This window comes from Drosophila pseudoobscura, chromosome X (genome assembly GCF_009870125.1).
Source record: "Drosophila pseudoobscura strain MV-25-SWS-2005 chromosome X, UCI_Dpse_MV25, whole genome shotgun sequence".
NCBI classification, from domain to species: Eukaryota; Metazoa; Arthropoda; class Insecta; order Diptera; family Drosophilidae; genus Drosophila; species Drosophila pseudoobscura.
In genome coordinates this window covers 2756326-2783565 of record NC_046683.1, presented here as the reverse complement: position 1 = coordinate 2783565, position 27240 = coordinate 2756326, and the positions used below count along the sequence as shown (strand labels likewise).

At 55.2% G+C, this 27240-nt stretch overlaps 3 protein-coding genes across 6 annotated transcripts; all 3 read right to left on the bottom strand.

Annotated features, from left to right (window-relative positions):
- Positions 1–663: 663 nt before the first annotated feature.
- Positions 664–22020, bottom strand: HUWE1 (HECT, UBA and WWE domain containing E3 ubiquitin protein ligase 1). 4 transcript variants are annotated; one of them, XM_015185854.2, is made up of 16 exons: positions 21845–22020; positions 19550–20180; positions 19204–19443; positions 18903–19124; positions 18563–18834; positions 17942–18441; positions 8629–17874; positions 8155–8540; positions 6954–8057; positions 6752–6890; positions 3177–6314; positions 2924–3112; positions 2515–2836; positions 2266–2431; positions 1981–2171; positions 664–1426 (listed from the first exon to the last, which is right to left on the bottom strand). In XM_015185854.2, the coding sequence occupies exons 2-16, from the start codon at positions 19829–19831 to the stop codon at positions 1324–1326; spliced, it is 16500 nt and encodes a 5499-aa protein (XP_015041340.2). In that variant the 5' UTR covers positions 19832–20180; positions 21845–22020; the 3' UTR covers positions 664–1323. The 4 variants fall into 4 exon arrangements, with proteins under 4 accessions (XP_015041340.2, XP_033239072.1, XP_033239071.1 ...); XM_033383181.1 differs by having other exon boundaries at positions 8155–8537; XM_033383180.1 differs by having other exon boundaries at positions 17942–18438.
- A 1159-nt stretch (positions 22021–23179) lies between these two features.
- On the bottom strand, positions 23180–23995 carry LOC6902259 (DNA-directed RNA polymerases I, II, and III subunit RPABC1). Its single transcript, XM_002133750.3, has one exon. The coding sequence runs from the start codon at positions 23891–23893 to the stop codon at positions 23261–23263; it is 633 nt and encodes a 210-aa protein (XP_002133786.1). The 5' UTR covers positions 23894–23995; the 3' UTR covers positions 23180–23260.
- A 915-nt stretch (positions 23996–24910) lies between these two features.
- LOC4815528 (uncharacterized) lies at positions 24911–26225 on the bottom strand. The gene is made up of 2 exons (XM_001355650.4): positions 25762–26225; positions 24911–25703 (listed from the first exon to the last, which is right to left on the bottom strand). Exons 1-2 carry the CDS (start codon positions 26083–26085, stop codon positions 25065–25067), a joined length of 963 nt encoding a protein of 320 aa, XP_001355686.3. The 5' UTR covers positions 26086–26225; the 3' UTR covers positions 24911–25064.
- Between the last annotated feature and the right edge of the window lie 1015 nt (positions 26226–27240).

Sequence of the window (27240 nt, the reverse complement as noted above, 5' to 3'; positions counted from 1 at the left end):
TCTTGTCTAAAAAAGGTCTGACCTGACCTACTAAATTCTTCAACCCTGCCCACATAGTTTTATCGATAGCATCGCTATCGTCAGACCCCTGCTGATTCCGTTTTTTTATGTTTTCCGGAATACTAAGGTCTTTGAGATGATGTGAAACGTGCCTAAACTCATATTTTTCATCCATTCCGCTTTTGATTCAGCGAGAGTTTGATATTTAAGGCCCTGCCAAATTTCAAACCTATTGCGATAAGGGCGATATCGATAGGAGGGCAGTGCTGCCCATTGATCTCGACTTTGGGTTTATTTTTTCCAGCTAGCTGTTCGAATTTTGCAACATAGTTGAGATTTCTTTGAAATTTATTACGATAAATGAGCTTACTTCTTTAAATTCACTCTCTTTGAGTTAAATTTACGGCTCATTGCACAAAAATAAAATGCATAACACATAGACTTATATATGTAACATCGAGATATTTGAATCCATTTGAAATATTCGACTCCTTTCCTTGGTAGTCCCGTCGTCTAGTGTCTTTGGACTTATTTCAGATAAACTCTAGAAACCAAAGGCGTATACTGTGAATTTCCTATAGACTATTGTATATATACTAGGGTTTTTTTTTTATATCTTCTCTCTATTAAAATAAATCAAAATAAAGAAATGAAAATTATAAATATTGTTTTGTATTTTGTGTTTTATTTGTATTTTTTATTGTTATCTTGCTTGTTTAATGGGAAAGGAAATGTTTGAATCGACAGAAAAACGAAAAAACATATTTTAAATGATCTACGCACACTAAATTTAGAATTATTCCTTCGTTTCTTCTTATCTTCCGTTGTGTTCTGTGTGTAATTTTCTTCTTTCTTTCGTGTGGTTTTTGTTTTCGTTTTGGGAATCTATACTTTCTCTCTAAACTTCCAAGATTTTTCGCCGACTTTCGTTTTCCTTTTTGAAAATTTAAGAAAATATATATTGTATATATATAGGCGCGAAAATTAATAATTAATTCAACATTTTTTATATATACTATTTAACTATATGTATTGTATGTTTATGCATTTGCTGTTTGCCGCTGCTGCTGCTGTTTTTATTCTTTTTTATTTTTAATTTTTCTTTTTTCCTGCTGCCTTACGCTTGCGCCTTCGGTCTCGCTCGCTCTCTCACATCTGCAGTGGCTGTTCTGTACTCTCTTCACGAATATATATGTGTGTGGGGGGGAGTGGCTTAGATTAATTGAAATTTCGTTTTCGTGGGTGTTCGCGTAGCGCTACGCTGTTGCCGTCGTCGTCGTCTAGGAATCATCGAGTGCTGTGTGGGCGTGGACTCGCATTCGCTTAGGCGAAGCCAAAGCCTTCGGAACACTCATGAATGGCCTTCAGCAGGCAGCTGCGCAGTTTATCGTAGGACTTGTACATCGGCAGATCCAGTTGGTTAAAGCTAATGATCGCGTCGGATCGCGTCAGAGGGGGAGAGAAAAAGATGTATGGTTCCATTGGTTAGTAAAAGAAGTCGCAAGATTGATTGGGATAATGAAAGCAATGCAAAGGCAAAAGGCGTCGCCCCCCTTGGAGATAGTAATCTTTTATCCTATCAGGGCACAGCAGATGGATGGACGGATACCCCTGAAAGGCACTCAAAATAAACAAAACGAGTACGTGAATGCATACCATGACAGCTAAATACTTAATTTAAACAAAGTTATTGCTCCCTAAACATTGGACAACCAACCAATAAATATCTGCAAGTATTTAACCCAATTATCTAGCCTAACATATATTCAAATAACTCTACAGACGGCACTATTTGACTGCTGCATATGCCCCCAAAGGAAATGGCATTGCCTTTCATGCCCCTATTTCCTTCTCCTACCAACAGAACAGAATGGTAAACTATTGCTTAGTATCTTAACAACCTATGTAGGTGCTCCCCTTGCCCGTCTTCTTGGGCATACGTTTTGCCTGCTTGGATCTCTGCATGGGATATTCACTCACCAAGTGTGGGCACATGGCAGGCGATCTGTGGAGCGATCGTCGCGATGGATTTGGAACTTTTGTATGCCGTTCATGCCCTCCAGCGAGCCGAAGCCCTGCAGCGGGACCTTTGAGGTGCCGGTGACAAACTGCAAGAATTTGGCCCTATCCGCTTGGTCGAAGCTGCGCAGCGCACGCCAGAACCATTGGATCTGATAGGGAGAGAGAGATGGAAACAAGTATATGGTTTAGAAAGAGATGCAAGAGAATTAGAGGAATGGGAAGAGCTCCTCGTAGGACTCTTACCTGTGCCGACTTCGACGTGTACTTGTGATATTCGGTGTTGGCCTTCAGATCTTCTATATCAATATCTGGCAGGCCGGATATGAGAAGTTCCAGTTCCTGTTCGTTGAAAATCGAGATTAAATGCTTTGGAATTATATCGTAGAAGCCCTCGAGGAATGCATCCAATCTGTAGACAAAGGAAAGACAAATTTTCATTATAGATGGATTCTCTCTCTCTCTCTCTCTCTGGGGGGGCGGGGATGTACTCACTGCTGACGTATGGAGCCGCTCATCTTCAATTGGCACACCAGCTGCACATACTCGAACTTGTTGTCCTCGGTTACTGGGATGTCGCGTCCGTTTGTCTTGAGATCACGGATCTGGGTGACGCCGAACTCCTGCACTTCGGTGGAGAAGGTCACCTCGTAGCCCAGATTGGAGATGTCGTTCTTCATGAGATAGTCGAGGCCCTTGTAGAACTCGTAGTCCTGCGATTCCATGTCCGTGTGCTTCACTTGCTTGCCCAGGATATGCTTGTAGAAGGAGCGCGTAAAGTAGCATTCCAGCAGCTTGTTGTCGTGGACGGCCTTGGCTATAGACACACAAAGTATAACAAATTATAAAGGAGAGTCCTCCTTGGTGCGTTGCGGCTCAGCGGCTCTGCGGCTCGGGGGCTTACCAATCACGCGTCCGACAAACTTGAAGTAGCTCAAATGATTGGGATTGGCATGGCTGGAGGGATTTATCATGTAGGTGACGCGATCGCCCGGCGACACGCAGAACAGAGCGTACATCGGATTGAAGATCTCCCGCGATATGATCACATACCATTCACGTAGCAGGCCGCCAGCGTCCTGACCCTCTTCATCTGTAGTCGGAGGAGAATCGTTAGAGGGGGGCGGTCCTCTACGGAGAGAATGCGATTATCTTACCTTCAAACACGATGTAGAAACGATTCTTCCACTCTTCGGGGCCCAGACGGTACAGGACACGGAACGAGTCCTCGAAGACGGTCACGCGTCGCACACTGACCGTGTGCTCTTCGCGGCGTATGCCCTCGTCGAGGCGCTCCAGCTCGGTCTGGAAGTACTTGCGCTTCACGTCGAAGTCCAGGATGCGCGTGTGGTCCACGAGGACGGCGAAGGGGCCGTCCGACAGGTGGGTGGGGGACTGGCGCAGGATCTGGTTGAGCACAGTTCGATGCTTCTCAGCGAACTGAAGGAACTTGTGGCGATCCTGCTTCAGCTGTGCCTCGTGGGCACTCAGACCGGCTGTGGAGCCGCAGCTCGCGGACGCGGCTCCGGCATTGGGACTGGGATTGGCAGTGCTGCCGATGGACGTGTTGCTGGCATCCTGGGCATCGTCCGAGCCGAAGGCTGTGCTGCCGCTGCCCTCGTCCATCAGGGGACTAATGTCCTGCACCGAGGACGAGGACACACTGCCGCCCACTGTGCGGCCGGCTGAGGCTGCGCGGCCGCCGCGTGCCCCCTTCTTGGGTATGCGATGGGATGCGTGGATCAGGAAGAAGGCCTCCACCGTGGGCTGCAGCACGAGGACGGCAAACTCGTCCTTGGACTCCTCCAGTGCCACCAGGCACTCGCTCAACGTGTGCCACAGGACATCGAGGCACAGGATCTGGCTGAGCGTCGGCTTGCCCGGCTTGCTGCCGCTGTCCGCCGTACCGCTGCCACCAGCCCCGCCTCCGCCGACGCCGCAACTACTGGACGAGCCGCCCCCCAGGGGCATGGCCTCCTCATCGTCATCCTCGTCGTCGCCATCGCCGTCACCGTCGCCGTCGCCATCCCCGTCGATGGCCCCCCCGTCCGAGGGTTGCTGATTCGTCTCCATGCGGGCCCGGAAGCGCGAGGCATCCGAGCTGCTGCCGCTGGTGGCACCGCCATCGCCCAGGATGTCGATGAAGTCCTCCTCGTCGTCGGAGGCCACCGTCTGGTTCTCGTAAATGTCCCGCACCTGCATGAAGATCTTCAGGGTCCGCAGGAAGAACGGCTGCGAGGAGGAGTTCGACATCAGTTTCTTCATCGACGGCAGCTGCAGCTCGCACGTCGGCTTGGCGTTCTTCGGGGCCGAAATGATCACGTGCTCTGCGGTGAAGCGATCCTGCATGATTCCCTCGTTCACGGCCAGATTGGGCAACAGTCCAGCCGAAGTGGAGGGTCCCGTCGCCGCTGCTGATGCCGCCGCTGCCGTTGCCTGTTTCGAGGTGCTGGGCAATCCCGCATTGATGTTGTACGCCCGTATCTCCTGGAGCAGCGTCTGGATGGCCTGGCGCACCTCCTCGGCGAGGCCGAGAATGGCGGCGGTCAAGTACTGTATGAAAATGGCATTCGATGCCTGCGAGCACTGCGTCAGATTGACAATCAGCTTGGCCACGTTGTCCAGGCCCTCGGTGGTGCCGCACTGGTGCGTCAGCACCTCGATCACGAGCTGCAGCTGCGAGAAGTTCTTCGCGTAGATCTTGCGCTTCGGCTTGACCGGCATCTGGAGGGTGAGCGGCGGCGGCGGCATCTTCTTGAGCTCCGGCAGGGGACGACTAGCGTGCGTGGTGGTGTGACCGGCGTCGCCAGTGGCATTGGCGCCCGTCAGGGCGGCCGCTGCCTGGGTCATCTCCTGGTTCTGCTGGGCCTGCTGATTGAGCACCGCCTGGTTGATGGGTATCAGCGTGGGCATCTGGGGCTCGGCCCCAGGGCCGGGCTCCTCCTCCTTGGGCAGCTCTGTGCTGAGCGAGGCCAGCAGCTTCACGAGCATGTCCGTCAGGTGGGGCGACCGGCAGATCACCTTGTACGGCAGCATGGCCAGCAGCTGCCCGAACGGCGAGTCGCTGAACGACAGGAAGTCTCCTGTCTTGGCCACCCACTCCCAGGTGGGCTGCGAAACGATCGGGAACTCGGCCACGTGCTTCATGCGCTCCTCCGTCTGTCGATCGATGTTCAGCACCACATCCCAGAAGTTGTACGAATTGGTCTGGTAGCCACTTCCAGTTCCTGTTCCTGTTCCTGTTCCGCTTCCCACATCCGTTGCAGTGGCTGCTGTGGTCGTGGCTGCCTTTGCCGCCTTGGCTGCAGCTGCCTTCGATGTCGAGGGAGCCTCATCGTCGAGCGGCGTGGCTGGAGCCGGCGCTGGAGCTGGAGCTGTGGGCGTGGCTGTGGCCTGGACTGTGGCTATGGGCTGGACTGGGGGCGGTGTGGGTGGGGCCAGCATTCGGGGATGATGATCCTCGATCATGGCCCGCATCCGATTGGCCACCTGGTAGCGATAGAAGCGGGAACGAAAGTCCAGGGTACCGCCAGCGGGTGGGTTCTGCTGCTGCTGTTGCGGCGGCGGCTGTTCTTCGACGCGCGGCGCTCCCGGGATGGGGGGCGGCAGGCCGAAGACGGCGCTAAGCATGCGACGGGCCTTGGCCTCGCGATGGTAGGGCACAAAGCTGGACGGATAGTGCTTGGCCAGGACGAACAGCAGGTCCAAACAGTTGCGGACAATCATTTGGGCCGCCTGCGGATTAATGCTGATGCTCTTGGCGCTGCCGCTGCCGCTGCTGCTGCCACTGCCGCTGGCACTGCCGCCGGCCTCGTCGTGGAGGTTATTGATCAGGAATATGTTGCTCTTGTACCCAAAGGCGGCGTCCACGCGCAGCTTGAGCCAGTCGGGCTTGCTGCCCTGTCCCTGGCCCTGGCCCGCCCCGAAGTTGGCGCTCTCCTCGTTCGTTTTCTGGACAATGTTGATCAGGGCATTGATGATCCAGTCGCGGGTCGGCTCGTGGTGGCACAGGTTCCGGATGACGCGATGCAGCCGCACGCTGTTCACCTTCTGGTCCTCGACGAACAGGAACAGCAGCAGCGTGGCCAGGGAGTCCGGATCGAGCAGGATGTTCTCGTCCTCCATCATGAGCAGGGCCAGCGGCTTGCCCACGTTCAGGGCGTGGCTGTGGGCATGATGGTGCACAATCGTCGTGTGCTGGTGGTGCTGCGGCTGGGCATTGCCGCTGGCATCGTACCAAATGGAGCTGTGCCAGCGCGCATCCTCCAGGTTCTGCAGCGAGTTCTGATAACGGGCTGTGGGCGGATCAACATAGAGATTGGGATCAGAAATGGATGGAGCAGAGAAAAGAATATAAGCAGGGATCAAAGACCGATAGATGAATCCCCATCCTCCCGGCTCTGGCTCTGGCCCCACCAAAGTCTCTCAATTGATTCAAAGCCTAAACATACAATGGAATGGTACAAAAGATCCCCCTATAGATCCAATGGGGATATGGAACCCACATCCCACATCCACATGGATCATCGGACAGAGCAGAGGCAGAGCACTTCTAGGCAGGATGGCAGGCAACACCCATTACAGAGGCCGATGGACAGCATCCTCGACAGTTTTGTGACGGACAAAGGGAGACGGAACGGACGCCAGTGGAGACACTGCACTCGGAGGGATCTCTTTGAGATCTCGGATCTATACAGATGGAAATATCCCAAATATTCGTTTTCGGACTTACACAGCGCACTGCTGGGGGGATGGGCATCCCCCAGGCGCGGCCCGTTGCGTGTCTCCCAGTCGCGACGCAGGAACTGGGCCTCGGCGGCCAGCTCTGGCGGCAGGCTGGCAATCTGCGACTCCTCCATGTCCGAGAGTATCTAATAAAAGAGAGAGGGACTGGATAGAGACGGGGGATCCTTGTGGTTCTGACGAACACTCACCACTTGACGCAGATTCTCGGGTAAATTTTGGAAAAAGGCTGCCGTGTCGACGGGATCCTCGGGGTTGGCCGTCTGTGCCGCCTGGCGCTGCTGTTCGATGCGCTGCTGCATGAGCACCTCCGACTGGATGCTAAGCGGCAGGGCGGCCAGGAACTCGGGGTTCACCTCCACGAGCGAGTCGTGGGCGATCTGGATGGCGTTCTGCTGGGCCCGCTGGCGGATGCGCTGCATACGCAGATGCTCCTGGATCACCTCCTCGCGCATCTCGCTGGGCAACGCCGCCAAAAAGGAGGGGTCCACGCCCTCTGGCACCTCTAGATCCCCCAGAGCGGCACGCACCTCGGGGCTCATGTCAGTGACGGTTCGGCTTGCAGTTCCAGAGCCACTCGCAGTGGCACTGGCAGTGGCAGGTGCAGTGGCAGTGGCCGTCGCACCACCACTAGATCCTCCTTCATCTGTGCTGGGAGCAGCTGTCGGTGTCGGTGTCGCTGTAGCTGAGGCTGGCGCTGGCGCTATAGCGGCAGAAGAGGAGGCCCCTCCTGCGGCATTGGTGGGAGACGATCCCAAAAAGAGTATCCCATTGCGACCTCCAGCGGAGGCCGACGTCCTGGTGGATTGCTGCTGCTGCTGCGGATGTGCTGTGGTCGGCCGCGGGGGACGGCTGAGTGTGGCCACTCCCCAGAGCGGCTCATCGATGATGGCCACCTGGATGGGCGGCGTTGTGCTATCAGTGGGCGGCGGTGGTGGCGGTGGATCTGGTCGGCTGCTGCTGCTGCTGCTGCTGCCGCTGTCCAGGGGCTGCTGCTCCTCCTGCTGGCGCTGTGCAGCCGCTGGCTCGGGCTCATCCAGTATGCCGGGCTGCAACAGGCTGACATTCACTTCCTCCTCCTGCACATTCTCCTGGGTGGGGGCCTGGTCCTGGTCGCGAGAGGACGACGACGCCATGAACGCTGTTGTCGGATAGAAATCGAGCACTGAGGCCGGCGACGGCGCCAATGGTGGCGGCGGTGGCGGGGCCGGCCCACGTCCCGCATGATGATGCAGCCGCTGATGTTGGCCGTACATCAGCCGATGGGTGCGTCCATTAAGGATGCGCGGGGCATTCTGCAACGACAAAAGAGAGAGACACCCGATCGTTAGAGACGATCTCCAGCAGGAGGCGGATCTCCATCTCCATCTGCATCTGCATCTGCATCTTTACCTGTCCAAATTCATTGAATATATTCAAATCCTGTCCGCGAGCATGGAGACGAGGCGGCCTGCCGCTGGCCGATGGCAAATGCGGCACTGGCGGGTGTCTCGGGGCCACAGCCAAGGCATCTGCCTGCGCCTCTGCCTGTGCCTGCGGTGGTTCCTCCTCTTCTGGGGGAAACAGTATCAGACGTGGATCTGTTCCTACTGGATCTAAAATATCATCATTGTCATTGTCCGGATCGTCGGTCAGGTCAATCTCTGCGAATATATTGAAGGACGGCCGTGGCTCGTTCCGGCGCATTGTGGCGTTGCGTATCGGTGCACGCAGCGGGCGCGAACGAGCCGATGTGGCATACGGCGGCGTGGCCAGGGCTTCGGCTGGCGCAGAAGCTGCTGTTCGGGAGGAGGGGAATTGGGAATTGGATCGATTAGACACCAGGGAACATCCAACCCCCGGGGAGGGGGGGGGAGTAATACTCACTGTCGCTGTTCGCTGAGAAAATGGTCGCTGCTGTCGCTACCGCTGTCGCTATGGCTGTCGCTCTGGACACTATCGTTGCAGTCGTCGTTGTTGTGGCCGTGGATTCATCGTTGGGGTTCGCTCCTCTGGTGGCCAATGGCTGGGCCTGTGATGCCGCCGGCGCTGGCGCCAGCGAAGAGGGTATCAGCATGGGAATCAGTACGGGTATGGAGCTGCGACGATTGCTGCTGCTCGAGCTGGAGCTGATCGTGGTTGTGGCGCCTCCTGCCGCTCCCGGCGACGATGTCACTGTGGCTGTGGCACTCGTGAAGGTCGATGTCACCGACGACCCGGTGGTGGTCGGCGTTGTGGCCGTTGGCGTCGGTATGGTGGTGGCCGTGGAGGCTGCTGCTGCGGCCGCGGCCGCCATGGCCGACTGGCGCGCGGCCTCCTCCTGCTTCCGCTGGTAGTGGGCCGCCTTCAGCTGCCGGATCAGATGCGGCAGCAGGAAGTGCGCTGCGTACAGGCACGCGTCCGTCTGGCTCTCCATGTCCAGGGCCTTGGCCTCCTCCAGCCACCAGTGGAGCGCGTCCTGGGTGAATATCTCGACCTGGGTCTCCTCCGTGGGGTTCTGGTGCGTGGGCATGCACACGCAGTACTGCTGGTCCAAGTACATCAGGCGACGGCGCACTCCGTTGTTGCACAGGGCCGAGGAGCCGGAGCCCCCTCCGCCGCCACCGCCCCCGCTGGCCGCTGCTGCTCCGCCGCCAGATCCGCCGCCGGCCACCTGTTCGTCCAGGAGATTGCTCATGTTCTGGCTGTTCGAGGAAGCGGTTGCTCCTGCTCCCGCTGCCGCTGCCGCTCCCGCTCCTGAGGCTCCTCCGCTGGCTGTGTGGAATCCTGTTGCTGCTCCGCCTCCGCTACCTCCGGCACCGCCTGCCTCGCTGTTGCCATTGGCGGGGGCATTGCTGCTTCCGCTACCCCCGGGGGTGGGTATTCCGCCTGCGGCGCTGATGAAATTATAGTCCGGGGCGATCCAAGAACGCGAAGAGGGACGCAGGGCGGCAGCCCCAGGGCGTTCTCCGCCTGCGCCTCCACCACCGCCGCCGCTGCTGCTGCTGCCGGCCGCACCTCCGCCAGAGCCGGCTCTAGCTGCGGAGGAGGCTGCCCCTCCTCCTGCGGCGGCACCACTGGAACCGCTGGCACCACTGCCACTCGCACTGGCATTCGCATTCCCGCCGCTTCCGCTTCCGGCTCCAGCTCCGCCTCCGCCGCCACCGCCACCGTTTACATCAATGTCCAGGGGCTGGGCAATGGAGCTGTTCATCCGCACACGGAAGCTGGTCGGGGGCGTGGGCATCAGCAGGGGATTGTCGACGACGAGGCGCTCGAACAGGAAGGCCTCGGCCCGACTGGCGGCCTCATTGACGGCCGAGTCGTCGTCGTCGTCATCGACATCCTCGTCGTCGTCGTCATCGTCGGGTATCGGGTCGTCGGCCACTGGCTCGCCGGAGGCCGTGATGGCGGCACTGCGCCTGGGTCGATTGTTCGAGTTGCTCAGGGCCAGGGCTATGTCGATCTGGTTCTCCAGCTCGGGATCGTCGATGGCGGCACGATGGTCCTCGTCATCGGCGTCGTCTTCGTCGTCGTCGTCGTCATCGACGTCCTCGTCGTCGTCGTCGTCGTCGGCGTCGACGTCGGCATCGTTGGAGGCCGTCTCGGAGGACTCCGGCTCGTAGATGTGGTCGAATACCTCGATGAACTGGCGGGGCCGCTCCTCGTCGACGTCCGTCTCGCTGTGCTCGTCCGCCTCCTCGTCGGGTGCATCGTCCTCGTCGTCGTCCTCCTCGTCGTTGCGCTCATCGTTCTCCGAGGAGCCGTCCGAGTCGGAGTCCGAGCTGCTGGCGTCTCCCAGCAGCGAGGTCATCTCGCGGCGGTTCTCGCGGGCCCCCGTATCGGAGGAGGTGGAGGCGCCGTCGCTGTTGCCGCCGCCCAGGCCGTTGTCGTTGGCCGAGCTGCTGTTGCCATTGCCGCCGCTGTTTGCATTGGATCCATCGCCCGGGGCCAGGAGGAGCCTGTCCGGCTGGGAGCCGCGCAGACGGGGATCTACGTTGATGGAGCTGCCAGAGCCGGCGCCAGAGCCAGATGCTCCTCCGCCACTCGTCCCGCTTGAGGCTGCTCCGTTCTGCGGGTGCTGCTGCTGCGAAGAGCTGCCGCTGCCGCTGCCTCCGGCCCCGCCTGCTCGCGAGGCCAGACGCAGGCCCTCGCTCTGCAGAAAGTCGTCCCAGAGCTGGTCAAAGTTGAGCACGGGCCGGACGGGGCCTCCAGTGGCACCTGCAGAGCCAGATGGCCCATCGTTGGCTTCTCCTCCGATGCCGCCTCCCCCGCTGCTGCTGCTGTTCCGTTCTCCCACAACATCGATGACGGAGCCGGCGGCCGCACTGGTGATGCTACTGCTCGATCCCAGTCCGAGGCCCATTCCCAGGCCCATTCCAAGGCCTCCTGCCCCAGTTCCTGCGCCTGAGCCTGCTCCGCCTCCGCCGCCGGCGCCTCCTCCTCCGGCTCCGCCTGCTGTTGGGGGGGCCGCATCCTCTGGGTCGACGGCCATTTCGTCCGAGTTGAAGATGAATTCAAAGGCGTGACGCCTGTCCGACAGCACGTTGCGGATTATGTCCCGCAGGACGTGCTCGCCGCCCATCCCGTTCGAGCGCTCGACAGCCGCTCCGGCGGCGGCGCGTGCGGCCATGCGCGGATACAGGCGTCGGTTGATGATGGTGCCGTAGGTGTTGCTGCCGCTGTTGCCTCCTCCGCCGCCCAGGGTGGACACAGAGGAGCCGCCAATGCCCGAGCCCGCGGAGTTGTTTCCGGCGCCCGAGCCGCCCGCTCCGCTCGTGCTGGCGCCTCCGAATAGTATCCGCTTCGACCCGAGGGTCGTGGTGGAGACGCTGAACCGCAGCAGGATCTCCATGGGCCGCAGGATGGAGGCCAGGGTGCTGAGGGTGTTGTGGTTCGACAGATCCTTGTACTGGGCGATCTTGGTGAGGTACGTCATGACGCCCTGCCGCAGCAGGACGCGGTACATGTTGTTGCGGTGCATGTGCACCTTGTCGAACAGCATCGGAGCCTCGATGAGGTTCGGGAAGAGGCTCATCAGCACCTGCAGGCGCGTATGCTTCTCCGAGGAGTCCGGCTGGGCCAGCGCCCGCGCCACCGCCGCGTGCAGCTCCTCCGCGACCTGCACCTGCACTCCAGGCACCTGGTAGCAGTCGGAGAGCGAGCAGATGAGCACACGGGCCATGGTGCTCACCTCCGGGACGTGGTGGCGCTTCGTGATGGGCAGAAAGCGGTCCATCAGCACGGCCATGAACGTCATCTGGGGCCCCTCGATCAGCGGACTGTCTGCCGGGGTGTACACGTGCCCGAGCAGCACTCTGGGCAGCAGCGACTGGTAGGCCCGTGTGGCGTCTGCCAGCAGCTTGAGGAGCGTCGCACGGGAGATTGTCGGCTTCGAGTGGGTGTGCACGGCGGTGGGCACGTGCCAGGTGCAGCAGCAGGGCTCGTACTTGCCATCCCCCGAAGGAGCGCCACCAGCGGCGGGAGCGGCAGCAGGGGCAGGCGCCGATCCAGGACCTGCACCTCCTTTCTTGCTGCCGCTGGTCGATGCCTGTGGCTGTGCCTGTGCCTGGGGCTGAGCCTGCTGCTGCTCATGTGTGGGCTCGTCCTCTTCCATGGCCCCAAATTGTGGCTGGGCGCCGGGAAGCCCTTCCTCCGTTTGAGGCGGGGGCTCTGCCGCCGCCTTGGGATGGTCGCTCGTGGGAATGGCTTTGGTGTAGTGGCAGCACGGCTGGACCAGGGCCAGCAGCAGCTCCTTGAGCACGGACACGGCCGACTGGACCATCGGGTCCTCCCACATCTCCTCCTTGGCGGGCGGGGCCGGGGCCGGTGTCTGCGGATTGGGTCCCCCGGAGGCGGCTGTCGGCTGCTGGCCGAACTTCGACTTGACCATCACGCGGGCCTCGTCCGCCAGGGCATTGCCGCTCGAGCTGTTCGAGTTCATGAGGTACTCGCCGCGCAGCATCTCCTTGGCGGCGGCCACGAAGATCTGCGGGTTGCGCGACACCGCCGTCGACACCTGGGTGAGCACGAAGATCAAATCGCGCTGTCCCACGGGCACTATGCCGGCGGCACGCATCCCCAGGACCCGCTCCATGGCCTCCTGCAGCACTGGCGGTGCCTCCAGCACGTGCCGCAGGATGATGATCGCGTACGTCGGGAATCCCATGAAGCTGCACGACTGCTGCAGCTGCAGGAGCATCTTGACGCCCCCGCAGCGTATGAATGTCTGGGCGTTCTCGTAGTTGCGCGTCAGACGCGCGCAGAGGCGCAGCAGCGAGAGCTTCGTCTCGTGCTGCAGCAGGTTCGGGGGCTGCAGGAGCGACACAATGCTCCCAATGATCCGGGCGCAGTCGAATTTGCTCAGTCCCACGTTCTCCTCGCTCAGCAGGATCCTCTGCGTGCGCTTGGGTATCGAGGGTGTGGCCGTGGAGGCCGCCGACGATGTCGTGGCCGACGTCGTCGATGTCTTGGCCTTGGCGGCCGCCGCAGCGGCGGCGCTCTTCTGCCGGGACTTGCTGCGTGTCGTCATTGGTGCGGAGGCGGGCGGCGAGCGGGTACGTGCTCTGGCCCCCCCGCCCCCCATCGAAGAGTTGGCTCCACTTTCATTGGAGGTCTCGTCGCTGGTGCCTGCTGCCGTTGCCGTTGCCCTTGCCGATGCCCATGCCGCTGGCCCTTCCCCTGCCGCTGCCCCTGCCGTTGTAGCTGTGGCTGTGGCTGTGCCTGGTGGCTGGACCATCGTGGGGGTCGTGTTTTGGCCCTCGCCGAAGGTCATCAGATGCCGCAGCGAAATCAGTTCGTCCGTGTGGGTGGTGCCCTGGCCGTCGGCCGCTGTGCGCAAGACGCGATTCAGCAGATGCTCCACCTTGGTGGCCGCCACCGGGTTGTTCAGATTGGAGATGGCCTCGCTCAGCTTGAGGGCCGGGAAGACCGGCCGATGGCTGCCGGAGGCCTCGCTCACCTGCGTCATGCAGTTGAAGGAGACGGTGCACCGCTGCCGCCCGATGTTGATGTGCAGCCAGCGCTCGCCGGAGTTGTAGGCGTTGCGGATGAGGTCGTTGTTCGCGTCCGAGTAGGCGTTCCACTTGCCCGTGGAGGCGTCGTACCAGCGCCACACGTCGCTGCACACCGCCCGCATGTTCGACTTGCGCTGCAGAATGTGGCTGATGCTGTCGATGGCGTCGATCAGGTCGACGAGGTTCTGCACCCAGCGGGGCACTGTGATGCGCTCCGCCTGCGGCTTCTCCGACTGCTCCATCATCCACTGGGCCATGCAGTCGAGCAGCTTGACCAGCGACACCATCGCGTCCTGGGCGTTGATCGCCTCCACGAGGGGCCTGTGCATGTCGCTGAAGTTCTCGTCCAGCAGCAGCGTCGACGTCTTGAGGCGCACGAACAGCCGGGTGGCCGTCATGCCCGTGAGGCACTCCTCGAGGCGCGTGCCGCGGGCGGTGGCGCCCGGCAGCCGCGGGTTCTCGAACAGCTGCAGCGTAAAGTCCACCCACTGGATGATGTTGCGCACGAAGTTCGTGACGAAGACCTGCTTGTTCAGGTGGTTGTGGCGCCTGTACAGCACCGCGATCAGGTCCGAGGCGCTGTTCACGACGTCCGGTATGGCCTCCATGAACTCGAAGGCGCGCGAGATGGCCTCGTCGCAGAAACGGTCGAAGATCATCGGCGGCATCAGCTTCAGATGCTTGTAGTCGTAGCTCGAGGGATTGCCGCCCGACTTGTACTGGCTGAACGTGGGCGTCGGGGTGGGGCCCAGGCTGATGGTCGAGCCGGAACCCCCGCCCGAGGACTCGCCCCCCTCCATGCCCGGTCCGTCCATGCCGATCTCCATGGCAGAGGGCGGCGGGGTGGGCGCTGTCGGTGCTGTGGGGATATTAATACCGGCCCCAGCACCAGCACCAGCAGCGGCACCGGCACCAGCAGCGGCACCGGCAGCAGCAGCACTCGTGGTGGCATGCGCACTGGCCTCCGGATTGTTGAGCAGATAGTCGGTGGCCTCCTCCAGGGAGCCGTTGTTGCGCAGGGCATCCACCACGTGGTAGTGGGTGAAGCCCATGTCCGTCAGCGTCTTGATGTGCTCGACGTTGAGGCCGTCGTCGGTGCTGCGGATGTAGAGGTTCTCGAACTTGATCTCCTTCAGGCGCGTGTGGTAGCGCTCCAGCAGGGTAGCGTGCGACTTGACCAGGTGCTTGACGATGAGGATCATCGTCTCGAACATGCTGGCCCCGTAGTTGGCGATGGGCCGCCGGGCCCAGATCCGGCGCAGGGCCTGCATCGCCAGCTGGTGGATGTGGATCAGATAGAAGACGGGCTCGAAGGGCACCGTGTCGGGCATGTAGTTGAGGCGTGGACTCATCGTGTAGGGCGAGTCGAGCATCGCCCGCGGATTGACCATCTTCTCGAGCAGCTGCAGCCAGGCGTCGAGGAACTCGCCGGTCCCCTCCGGACAGTCGCGCTTGTCGTCCTCGTGCGACTGCATCAGGTCCTCCATGGAGGCCCACTGCTTGAACTCGAACTTCGTCGACTCGGCGTCGAGCGACAGCGCCCAGTAGAACATCTCGAAGAAGGCCTTGAGGCCGTTCTCGGCGCAGAACTGCGAGATCATCAGGTGGAAGGCGCTCCGCTTGTCGTCGAACAGCATCGGCCCGGTGAAGCCCACCGAGCAGATGAGGAACGTCAGCTTCAGCTTGGGCACCGGCTTCGGCAGGATGCTCTCGTGGCTGAAGCCGTTCACCAGAATGGAGCTCAGTATCCGCGCTATCTCGCGCGCCTCCGGGGTAGGAACTTTGTTTATGTTGCTGATCAGATCGTTGATCCGGCGCTGGCGCGTCTGCGGCGAGCCCACCGACAGCTTCACGAGCGTCCCAAGCAGCTCGGCGAGGGCTCGGCCCAGCCGGGAGCTGGCCGCCAGCAGGCTCTTGATGTACCGGAACTGCTCCTCGGGCGTGTACTTTGTGCGAAACTCGGCGGCGCGCTCCAGCTTGCGGGAGAGCTCCGCCTCCGTGAGGGGATCGGCGGTGCCGGCGGCCGCCGACATCTGGGCGGCAATCTCGTCCCAGATGAGATCCGGATGCTGGGTGGGCTCGTCCGAGCACAGATTCAGCAGAATGGTGCTCTCCCACACCAGCGAAATGTAGAGCTGGACGAGCTGCTGCAGCAGCTGGACTCCGGTCTCGCGGTTGACGCCCCAGCGCTTGAGGAGAATGGCCCGCATGTCGGTGGAGGCGTTGCGGCACAGGTGCACCAGCATCACCACGTACCCATGGACGAAGCTCATGTTGTGCAGGATAGGCGTGTACTCGGCATTGGCGAAGCCGTCCTCCAGCCGCTGGCAGCACACGAGCTCCGCGAGCAGCACGCTCCCGCCCGGAAAGGTGAAGTGCTTGATGAGGGGCTTCAGCTTGCCCACAATGTCCGCCAGCTGCTTGAGGGCCACGTCCAGCACCTTCGTCTCCTGCGCCTGGCTGAGGATCGCCTTGCAGACGTTCGCCACCGCCTGCGACGTGGTGGAGACGGGCGAGTCCACGGGCAGATTGGGCAGCGACAGCAGCTGCAGGATGGGCTTGAGGCCGCCGTGCAGGACAAACTCGCGGCAGTGGTCGCCGTTCGGGCTGTTGCTGAAGATCGCTTCGATGAATTTCATCACGTTCAGGATGTAGTCGATCAGTGGTATGGCCTCGCGCTCGGGCGGCGCCACAGAGGCGCGGACCAGAGCCGCGGACGAAGACGTAGCCGAAGAAGTGCTGGCCACGGTGGGGCATCCTCCTGCCGTTCCGCCAGTTCCTGCTCCAGTTCCTGTTCCTGTTCCAGTCGATCCGCCTGGTGTCTGTGGTGCGGCACTGCTGCCACGTGATGTAGAGGCCACTACTGCGGCGACTCCGACGCCGACGCCGACTCCTCCGACCACGACTCCTGTTCCCTGTGGCGGCTGCTGGTGCTGCTGTTGCTGCGAGGCGGAGCTCATCTCGTCATCGTCGTCGTCGTCGTCGCCGCTGCTGTCGTTGTTGTTGTCATTGGCCGCACTCTGCAGCACGGAGACGGTGCCTCCGCCTGCCCCCGCCACCATCACCATGGGGGCGCCTCCGGCGACCGAGGGCAGGACACCGTGGGCGCCATGAGAGCCATGGGAGCCGCCGCTGCCGGAGCCGGAGCCGCTGCTCTCCTTGTTGGCCCGCCAGCAGATGAACGAGGGATCGGAGCCAAGGCGCACCAGCTCGTTGAGCAGCCGGACAATCGCTTCGGTGGCATCGGCCCTCAGATACGGATGGTGTTTGATGAGATCGTCCATGGCGTTGCCCAGATTGGTGGCCGTGTCGCCCAGCGGATCGGAGGAGCGGCGCCTGCGCATCGCCACCAGATAGTCCGGGGAGAGCAGCACCTTGAGCACCTTGTCGAACGGATCGTACGAGAGGAACTCGAACAGGCCGCGCTCGTTCAGGCACAGCGCGGAGAAGACGTTGGGCAGGGAGCCGAGAACCTCCCGCGTCGCTGGGACGTCCTTCTGGAGGAGGGCCTTCAGCATGACGCTGGTGATGCCCAGATCCTGGAGGGAGGAGAGCAGCGAGGGCTCGTTGAACACGTACACGGTGACCACGTCGGTGGCCAGGAGGAACAGCGAGGGCCCGTAGTACTCGGCGTTCGCGATGATGTGCCGCAGCGACTGCGTGAGCGACGTCTCCATGATGTTGCGCATGTTGCTGAAGTGCGCATGGTCCTGGATGCTCTTCTTGAGGAAATTCAGCATCGACTTGAGCAGCGCCGCGCGCTGCGTCACGCACGACGGCTTCTTCGGCTGGACGCTGCTCGGCGGCAGCAGGGCCTGCGACAGCTCGGCCTTCCGTTCGGCCAGAGGACGGGCGTAGTAGCTGTTGGCCGGATACACGACCACGGCGAGGCCTGCGTCGGCAGGATCGGCACGATCACTGCTGCTGCCTGCGGCTCCGCTGCCCTCGGCGCCCTCATCGCTGCCGCCGACGACGGGCGCGACGGCCATGATGCTGGAACCACTGGGTCCGGCCGCCTCCAGGTCGAGATCATGATCCTCCCCCTCGTCCCCCTCCTGATCCTCGTCTTCCTCGTCGAGAGTGCCGCCTCCCAGGCGATCATCGGAAGCGTCGCGATGCGGGGAGGAGCCACTGCCCTCTGAAAGCAAAGAAAAAAGAGTGTTAAAGGAAGGGTTTCGCCTTTTGCGGAGAGAGCAGAGCCGCACCTTCAATGTCCGCATCCACTAGGTCCAGCGACATGTCCAGCTTCCCGTCCTCGTCCCTGAGCGTGGACTCCTTCAGGGTGATGCCGATGTCCGCCAGAGCCTTGCAGCAGCTCTTGATCTCCTTCTCGAGGCGATCGATGAACACGTTCAGTCCGTTGTTCTGGTGGAAGCGGGCAATGTCGATGTTCGTGATCAGATCAATCACCCGCACGGCCCGCGTCACGAAGGTTATGTGCTCCAGGTCCACGCCTGGCCAGCTGATGACGCACAGCAGGGACTGCATCATGCCGCTCTTCACGAGGGCGGAGCCGCCCAGCTCGTAGCTGGCCAGATGGTACAGCAGCGAGAACAGCGACGTGGCCAGGATCAGGGGGTAGCGCTCCGTGAGCCCGTGTGTCGTCAGATTGTTAATGCAGTCGCGCACCAGGAGCGGCAGTGTGCCGCCCTGACGCTCGGCGCCTGTGTAATGGACAATCTTCATTAGCCGCGATCCGGCCCTGCTGCAGAGAAACCACGAGAGGAAAATGGCCAAAAAGGAAAAAAAATCAACAAATTATGAAATTGCGGGGGGTGGGGGTTAGGGCAAGGGCAAGGGCAGGGGCAGGGGAGGGGGCATCGCACCTGGGCACATTCGGATTGCGATCAAAGTGCAGCATCGATGTGAGGGTGCGCAAGACGGCGGCCCGTATCTCCACCAGGATCACGTCCTCCTTGTCGATCAGCTCGCAGAGCTCTTCGCCGAAGCCCGGGTACAGCACCTTGTCCGTGTTGTCCTGCAGGGCGTTCGAGTAGATCAGAATGGAGACGGCCTGCAGGCGGGCCTGGACAAACTGCAGGCGCAGCTTGTAGTTGTTGAATCCAGAAATGAGACGCACGCGATGAGCAATGCGCATCTGGAACGAGTATCAAACGAGTGTCAAATGGAAAGGAGGAAGCGGGAAAGTCACTGCAGTCACTGCACCTTTATTGCCTCGCTGGGCTTTGAGATCTGTCCGGCAATCGTTTTGATCACATCCGGTGCCGATGCCGTGTGGCATAGGTCCATCATGTCAGGGATTTCCAGCTGGGCGGCATGGCCGTGCTCGTCCACATAGTCGATGCACAGCTGATAGAGAAACTCCAGCTTTGGCTCGCCAATGCAGCAGTCCTTGAGCGAGAGGCCATAGTTTGGGTCGCCCCACCGCTGCGGCAACAACAGAAACACAGAGTAGAATGGTGAGAGGGGGAGTGGTGTGGAGTGGGGGCATGGGAGTGGTTGTTACCTCTGCTATGTTGAACAATTTAACAATCAGCAATTCCTTCTTTTCGAAGGGCAGGCGCGGTATAAAGTTGCTGCGCTTCGAGAACATGTACAGCAGATTGAGGACCGCCAGGACAATGTCCATGTTCTGTGAAGAGAGCAGCTGCGTCAGATGCTCGATCGAGTTGTACAGATGCCGCGAGAACGAGTGCTCGATCAGGAGTGTCGTAAAGTTGAGCACATGCAGCAGCAGTGTAACGTCCTGCGGGATATAAGGCATTTCGGTTAGAATCATTCCATCTGTCTGTTGGTTTTTGATGAGGAGGGAGGGGTATGGGGGAATGGGGGAGTGGGAGAGTGGGACCTACCGTGGGTGGACCTACCGTTGAGTGGAATTGTGTGTCGCATTGGAGCACAAATTCATTGGAATTCACATGTCGGGCTGCCTCATCCAGAATCTTGTCGAAACGATCGAGTATCTCGATCCAGTGATAGAGCTCGCACTTGCCGTAGATCCACACGTGGATTTTGTCGAGAAACTCGAGCAACTCCGCGCGTGTCCTTCGCTTTGTCAGCTCATCGATCAGTTCGCGGCACTCGGAAGTCAGCTCCGAAGAGCCCTTCTTCAGCTTTACCGTGTCCACCTTCATGGCGATGGCGATGGCCCGGGCTCCGGCTCCGGCTCGGGCTCGGGCGGGAATCGCCTTTCGCCTCGCGCCTCGCCGCTCCGGAAGCTTCTGCTCCCTCCTGCTGGTTGTTGCTCTTGCTGCTTCTGCTCCTCTCTTTCTCTATATCGTTTTGTGTGTGGTTGTTGGTGTCTGTGGCGGTGCCTCTATTGGTGGGCGTCGTGTGGATGGTGGCTATACGCTCCACCTACTCTCCGTCTCCTGGTTCGGTCGGTCGGTCGGTCGGTCGGTCGGTCGGATTTTCTCTCCGTGTCTCTCTACTGATTAAGCATTGAATTTTGCCTCAAAAGTTATCGTCAGCGTGTTTAATAAACTGCAAGATTTTACCAAAAGAAAAACACGAATAAAAAAACATTTAGCATTAGTTATTTTCCGAGATTTTTAAAAGGATTATTGAGCCAAAAACAAAAACAATAACAGAAACAAAAACTGTCACGAACGCACACATAAAATAAAATGTGGATGGGACGAATACACAAAAAAAACAAGAAATATCACCGATATATATGATTGGAATTTGACTGGAAAAGAAAATGCAAGCTCGGCGAAAAAATAAGTTTTTTGTTTCCTTTTTTCTCCAAAGGAAACTGCGTTCAGCACACACTAACACTAGCGCACCACCTACGCAGCAGAAAAAGAGTAACTGCACTTGGCAGCTGTGCGAACGAGATGGGACGAGACTGCGAATCGAAATGAAAATGTTGGCTGAACACTGCCGGAATATATATCTATCAAAATAAATGAAAAATGGTTGAGAGCGAGCTCCCGGATTTATGGGGAAAACGCTGTGAAGGAACAAACACACTTGCACACGCGCACGCACAGCACAGAACACAGCCGAATAAGTAACTGCACTTGTCAGCTGTGAACGGAACAAAACGGAAAGGCACACTACCACTACGTTAGCAGAAATGCTGCATCCCTTCCACACTTAACCAACGCACACACACACACACAAATGCCAATTGGACGCACAATAAATTTCCAACTGGCAACAGCCGCAAAGCAGCACACAGAACACAACACACGAAGAAATAACGCGTAAGGTAAATCGGAAAAAGAGCGCGCGCGCATTAACAAGAACTTTCCGATGCGTTAGGATATAGATATAGAGTGAAATGCATTTGTAATTGTATCATTTCTGACAGACAGACTCACACACACCTAGCCACAGACCGGACAGGCACACGTCTATACAGGCTCAAACGCAACATGTTTGAGCGAAATGTCAAATGAGCGCCAACCGTACACCGAGACGCGGCGCCGAGCGATGCGTCGAAGAGTGGAGAAGACTGATGAAAAGGGTGGAGTGGAGCGGTGCGGTACGTAGCGGGGAAAGGAGTCGCGACGGTGGCCTGTGCGTAAGTCAAGGTTGGCCTGCGACGCAAAACAAACGGTGGGAAGGGCGAAGGAGGGGGATCGACTTAGAAAGGGAGCCTTATGCAGCCAGAAACAGTTTTCTTTTCATCTCTTTTTACTATGAAATTTACACTTTTGCGTGCATGTACATGTATGTCTAGGTGCAGTCGTGTGTGTGTGTCTTGCGGAGCACCCCGATTTCTAGAAACACGGGCATTATTTTTCCGTGCGGCATTTCCTAAGATTTCTACCGACCCAATATGCATGTGTATGCGTGCGTGTGTTGAAGAAGTCTGTTTTTTCGCCCCAGCAACAAAAACAAAACCAGCTCCGCTCCCTGTCTCGCCCGATGCAATGCATTTTTTTTCATTATGCTTTTTTCGATTCTTTTTTTGCACGAACCTCAGCCTTTTTTCTTTAATAATGTAACGTTCTTTTCACAGCCAGGCCAGACACACGCGCAATAGCAATGCATGAAATGCAAAAAAAGAAGTCCAAAGTAGAAAAAACTACCGTGAAAAAAATGAAATTTCCACAGTCAGAACGCAGAAAACAATTAGAGTAGATGTGCGTGTGTGAATGCTTTCCTTGAAAAAAGAACTCTGATGCAATACTTACATTAATATTAAACTGCAGCATTGCTGCTATGTTATTTTCTCTGTAAAACGTTCTAATTTGGTATATTTAACAATCTCGGTTTTCTTGAAATTTCAACTACCAGCAAAAGGCAAATAAATGCAAGATAGGGATGATATAAATTGGCATATCAATATATCGATATATATTGTTGGATGATAATATATTTTTTACTGGTGAAATAATTATTGCGGAACTTATCAACAATGGCATAATTTTCATCAACTTTTCTGAATTGTTTTTTGAGCAAATGGCCACTAATTTGTATTGTTTCATGTCTTAAGGTCATAAATTCACGACTTTTAATTCTGCTTATCGATGCACAGGGTAGCTTTCAAAATAGTATCGGTATTTCTTTGCGATAAATCGAATTTATCGACGTATTATTTTTTTAAATACACTATTCCGAATAACAAACGCGATTAACGATGGTTTTTTCGGTGTAGATTCGTAAAGATCTGAAATTGTATAAACTAGATAGGCATGCATGCCAGTTTCGTCTTCCTCCAATAGAATGCCTGCCGCGTTCCCTGTCGTGTGCTCTTTAAGAATATAATATAATTCTCTTCTTTGTTTTTGTTGTTGACCTGAATGCCTGTGTGGTGTGATATGTTTGATTACCCTATCTGTCCTACAGTGGTTCGAAGACAAGATATACTTCTCGTCATATATATCTCGCTGGCGGCAGACTGGCATTGTGGGATTGGATTGGCGCATCTCCTCTTCCTGATGCTGAACGGAAAATCCACCAATATTGGATGAATTCACGCATGCATTAAAGAAATTGAATCGACATGAATATTATCTCCATATGAATTAATAAAATACAACTTCATTCGACTGCTGCCCTAATTATACTTAATTTGTCTTTATTAAATGCTGATGGCCGGCTTGCTTCCATTTTTGTTGTGGCCAATTCGCTAACGAAAGATAGAGCATTTACCGCTCTTCTGGGTCAGCGCCTCTCGGGCGGATATTTTGCGAATGTCGGTCCGAATCATGCGCTCTCGATATCCGCATTGCCATTGTTCCACTGGTCATTGGACTCAAATGCTTCAATACATGAGGCAGGCGATGAACACCACACCTCATTCATTGTAATCGAATGCCGATCAAAGATCAAATGGAGAAGGTCCAGCTTGGTCTTGATCTCCAGAGTGGCCAAGGCCAGCCACAGATACCCTATCAGGACGTTAGACATGGAGCTCTGAGTTCAGGCTGAAGCGCCAGCAACGGACGTGCTACCAACGATGAATGCAATGCTCATCGCGGAATCAACGACGGACGCGGCTTGCCCAGACAAATTCGCGACACGCCTTTAGCCTCGCCTCGGATTTTATTTTATTTGTTTCTTAATCTTAATTAAAACATATATAGGCGTCACGACGACGACATATCTCAGCAGACGAGGCGGTAGGAGATGTATCTACCAGCTGTTTCCGAGGAACGGATGATCTTCACCACCTGACCACGCTTAAGGCCGAAATAGCGAGCCACTGGATCGCCGGCCTGAATGCGCATCAACATGTTCTCCTTCAGCTTGTAGCGACTGAGCAGCTCCTGTTTCTCCTCCACCGTCATCACCACATGCTCCGGCACCAGTTCGTGTTCAGTGATGTTGATTAGCAGCTCAGACTCCAGAAACTGTTCCAGAATGTACTTGGGTGCCATGTCCACGAGCGATTGCTTGGCCGAGGGTGTCATGCCGCCCTGGACCACAACGATTGCTCTATGAATGTTCTCTTCCTGCATACGGGTGCAATAGGTTTTGATCGTCTTGATGCCAATCTTCGGCTCCTCCGGGAAAAAGACGAACATTTGATCAGTGGGATCGTCGTTGTGGGCCACCAGTACAATCAGGTCGGACCTGGCCGGTCTCTTTTCGCTTGGCTTGTCGCCAAACATGTCTTTAAACTGCTCTAGCGTCTGGTCCAATTCGTCCTGGGTCACCAAATATCCACGATCGTGACTCAGTTGCATTATGGTCTTGCGAATGCGCCATAGTTTGTAGGTTTCAGCCTCGTCATCCATGATTATTTTCTAAATTTTTATATTGCAAAAAAATATGTGCACGCGGAAGCGTCAACTTTGTCGATACCGATGAAAAATTAACTTAGCCCACTTCAGCCCCCTCTACTTAAACAGTTCAACGACTTGAGGTATGTCGGAAAATATTACTGATTGTAAATTCTTCTTGTGGATCCATGGCATCTTTCCTCTGAGCTTAAAAGAAAAACACGATATCTTTCACATTAACTGCGTTAAAATAATTCAATTTTCATTATATTCGATGACATATTAAAATGCCCCTTGGTCTACAAGGGGTTAATCGTTCTCAGTCTGTGATTGGAAACCATATTCCTCGATTTTGATATTCCATTTGATATTGCTAGCTAGCTACGACTTCCATACCTGAATACATAGTTTTATTCCATTGATAAATCAATTTCCTACAAGATTGGCTAACTTTAAGTACTCTTTTCTATTGGTCTGCTTATAAAAAAAGGTCCACCAAACTGCAAATTTTTTGACATGGCAACATACATTTGCCACATCTTAATTACATATTTATGTAAAAACGAAGGGAAAATCGCGCCACGAAGAGAATATATACCAAGATAAATTTAGTAATAAGGTGTCGTCACCACATCTGCTCTCGTTCGAGGACCATCCGTCGGTTATTTCTTTCTAGTCTCTCTGGGAGCCGAGGGAGCGAGCTGGAAAGGTGGATGGACACTACCCTATTACTAAATTCCGGGGTCCTAGACAATAATTTAATAATAATAATTTAATAAATTGATGATACCGATATTCCATAATATAAAATTAACTCAATTTAATGTTAATATCAGTATAATCTTTTCTTTGCGTTCGTCCGCTTATATATTGTTAAAACTCTTTCAAGAATACCTTTATTACAGAACTGTTGGCCAAATTTCAAAGCTATCGATTTTGAAATTATAGAAATTAGTTCAAGGTCTAAATATGATTAAAGTGATTTTTTGATTAATTATGGAATATTTTATTTCTTTAAATTTCCTTTAAAAAAATTCGCCTTTTAAAGCAATTCGATATTAAAAATAAAAAAAAAAAACTAATGTAATTTTTGGAAATCGTTTGAATAAACTATAAAACTAGTAACTTTAAGCTTCTCTGGTACATAATCCATAATACTAAAAATAAAACCCTGTAAGTCTGTAAACTAAACTGGAGAGGTGAAATTTGTGGCATCAATAAAGTTGCCTGCGGAGCTTTCAAAGCTTCCGGTCTCGGCGGAAAAGAGTATCTGCTGAATGCGCATCTTGGCCCATGAGCGGCTGTACGGATTGGTTATCTGCCGCAGCTGCGATCCAATGCTTTGGCCAAAGTGCGTCATATCATCATCGGGATGCGGTGCGGCAAGTGCCACTAGTGGTGGTGGTGGGGCTGTAGCTGGTGGATCGATCTGTTGCTGCTGCTGCTCCGACTCCGGCTGAAGGCTGCGGACTGGAGGCTGTGCAGCTCCCGGAGAAGTGTATACAGGTTTGCGCTGCTGCTGCTGCTGTGTGTTTGGTTGACTCTGGCCCGTGAGCTCCTCCTGTACTTGTGTATTTTCCTCTAAAATGGAATCATCAACAGTGAGGTCGTAGGTCAAACTGCGTCCGCTGCCATTTGTCATAGAATTTTGCCGAGTGCTGCGACCATTGGGAGTGGACGATGCCACAAAATGCTGTTTGGTGCTTTCCGTATAATCCGTTTCGTCACCAACCGCCGCCTCTATGGCATCCTCGCTCATACTGATGTCCGAAGTGGCATTGAAAAGGATTCTGCTAGCTGGATTCACGGCTGGCGTTTTCTTTCTCTATGGATGTCGATTATGTATATTAGAAAGGGGGAACCCTATAGATGCATGTACTCACGTTCCTGCCGTGGGAATTCGAAAGGAAGGCATCGGCCAGATTGAACCAAATAAGCTTTGTGTCGTAGGGCTTGCCCTGTTCCTTGAAGCGCCTGCGAGTGCCCAGCTCCTTGGAGTAGACGGTGCGTATACTCTTGATCTTCCGCTTGATATCGTTGATCGACAGTTGTGGAACCTTGAGCTCCTCGATCATCGCGGTGTAGGCCTCCTCGCGGGCCACACGATTCTTGTAGTTCTCCAATTCGGGGTTGTACAAGCAAGGCTGCTGTTCGTAGGCCTCCAAGAACTTGCAGATTGAAATGCTGCCATCGCTCAATTTCGACATGGCTACAGTGTTTCGTTTTCAGTTTTCGCTCTACATATTAACTGGTTACCAACTGTATTATTCTTTTCTTGTTTTTCCTTTTGATTGTTTACTAGAGCCAGTGTGACCTATCGGATTTATCTATAGAATATACGTCCGACCCACGGAAATATACCTAAATATGCGGTCTCAATTAAAAAATATACCGTAAATGTACTGCATGTTTGACGATTTTCATTGGCCGTTACATTTCCCGGTGGGGTTCACCTTTTCAATGGTTGGGAAATGCAGTTCCAATGATCTCCATAAATCCAATCCAGAATAAATGATGCACGTAAGAACGATTTGAAAGCGCAAATTCAAAAAACCTGCTTATGGAAGTTTCTATACCATTTTTTCTTAAATAAAATATTTTAAATACATATGCTAGCACTTCATTCTACATTTTACATTTACATTACATTTTACATGCATATCAAATGGACTTGTTTCAAAAGTCGGAGAAGGGTGGACATTTACGTGGTTTTATATTGTATTAGGTATATTTACAGTTGCCAGTTGTTTCAAAACTTGCAGAAGTAGATTTAATCAAATGTACGAAATAGATTCAGGTGGACAAATATTCCAAATCTATTATATGTTAGACATAGTCTAGGAGACACAATGAAATTGCGGGAATATGCCACGGAAAATGATGGTTAGTTTCATGCTTATTTAGTAAAACAGTTTTTTTCATCGCTATATTTTACGGAATATTTTATCAGTAATTCCGCGGTCACACTGATCCGGAACCGAAACACGTGCGTGTAACAGTAATGAGTTGCACCATGTCTTGGTCACACACCCTTCATATTTGAATACTTTTAATGGTATTTTTGAGTATTTTCTAGTAATTTCCAGTATTTTTCATGAAATATGCACATTTTCCGTCAGGTGTCTCTGTCGATAATTACATAAATTTGTAGTTGGTACGTAGCACGTGCGTAGTTACCATGTATTTACCATGTAAAAATTAAATTATGCTTCATGTTTTACATTGCTTTCATTGCTTAAACCTTATTTTATTAAGGAACCAAATGAAAATGAGTACTTGACGTTAGAAAATCAAGTAGGAAATTGATTCATTTATCGAGTAAAATTATATGATTGGCCCTGAGAGTTCTAGCAGGCTAGTAA

Coding starts and splice junctions, on each gene's coding strand:
- HUWE1 (XM_015185854.2), bottom strand. CDS start 19,831: ATGAAGGTGGACACGGTAAAGCTGAAGAAGGGCTCTTCGGAGCTGACT. Junction 18,442..18,562: donor CGCAATCCGAATGTGCCCAG/GTGCGATGCCCC, acceptor GTTTCTCTGCAG/CAGGGCCGGATCGCGGCTAA. Junction 8,541..8,628: donor TTTCTCAGCGAACAGCGACA/GTGAGTATTACT, acceptor CCTCCCGAACAG/CAGCTTCTGCGCCAGCCGAA.
- LOC6902259 (XM_002133750.3), bottom strand. CDS start 23,893: ATGGATGACGAGGCTGAAACCTACAAACTATGGCGCATTCGCAAGACC.
- LOC4815528 (XM_001355650.4), bottom strand. CDS start 26,085: ATGTCGAAATTGAGCGATGGCAGCATTTCAATCTGCAAGTTCTTGGAG. Junction 25,704..25,761: donor CGAATTCCCACGGCAGGAAC/GTGAGTACATGC, acceptor CGACATCCATAG/AGAAAGAAAACGCCAGCCGT.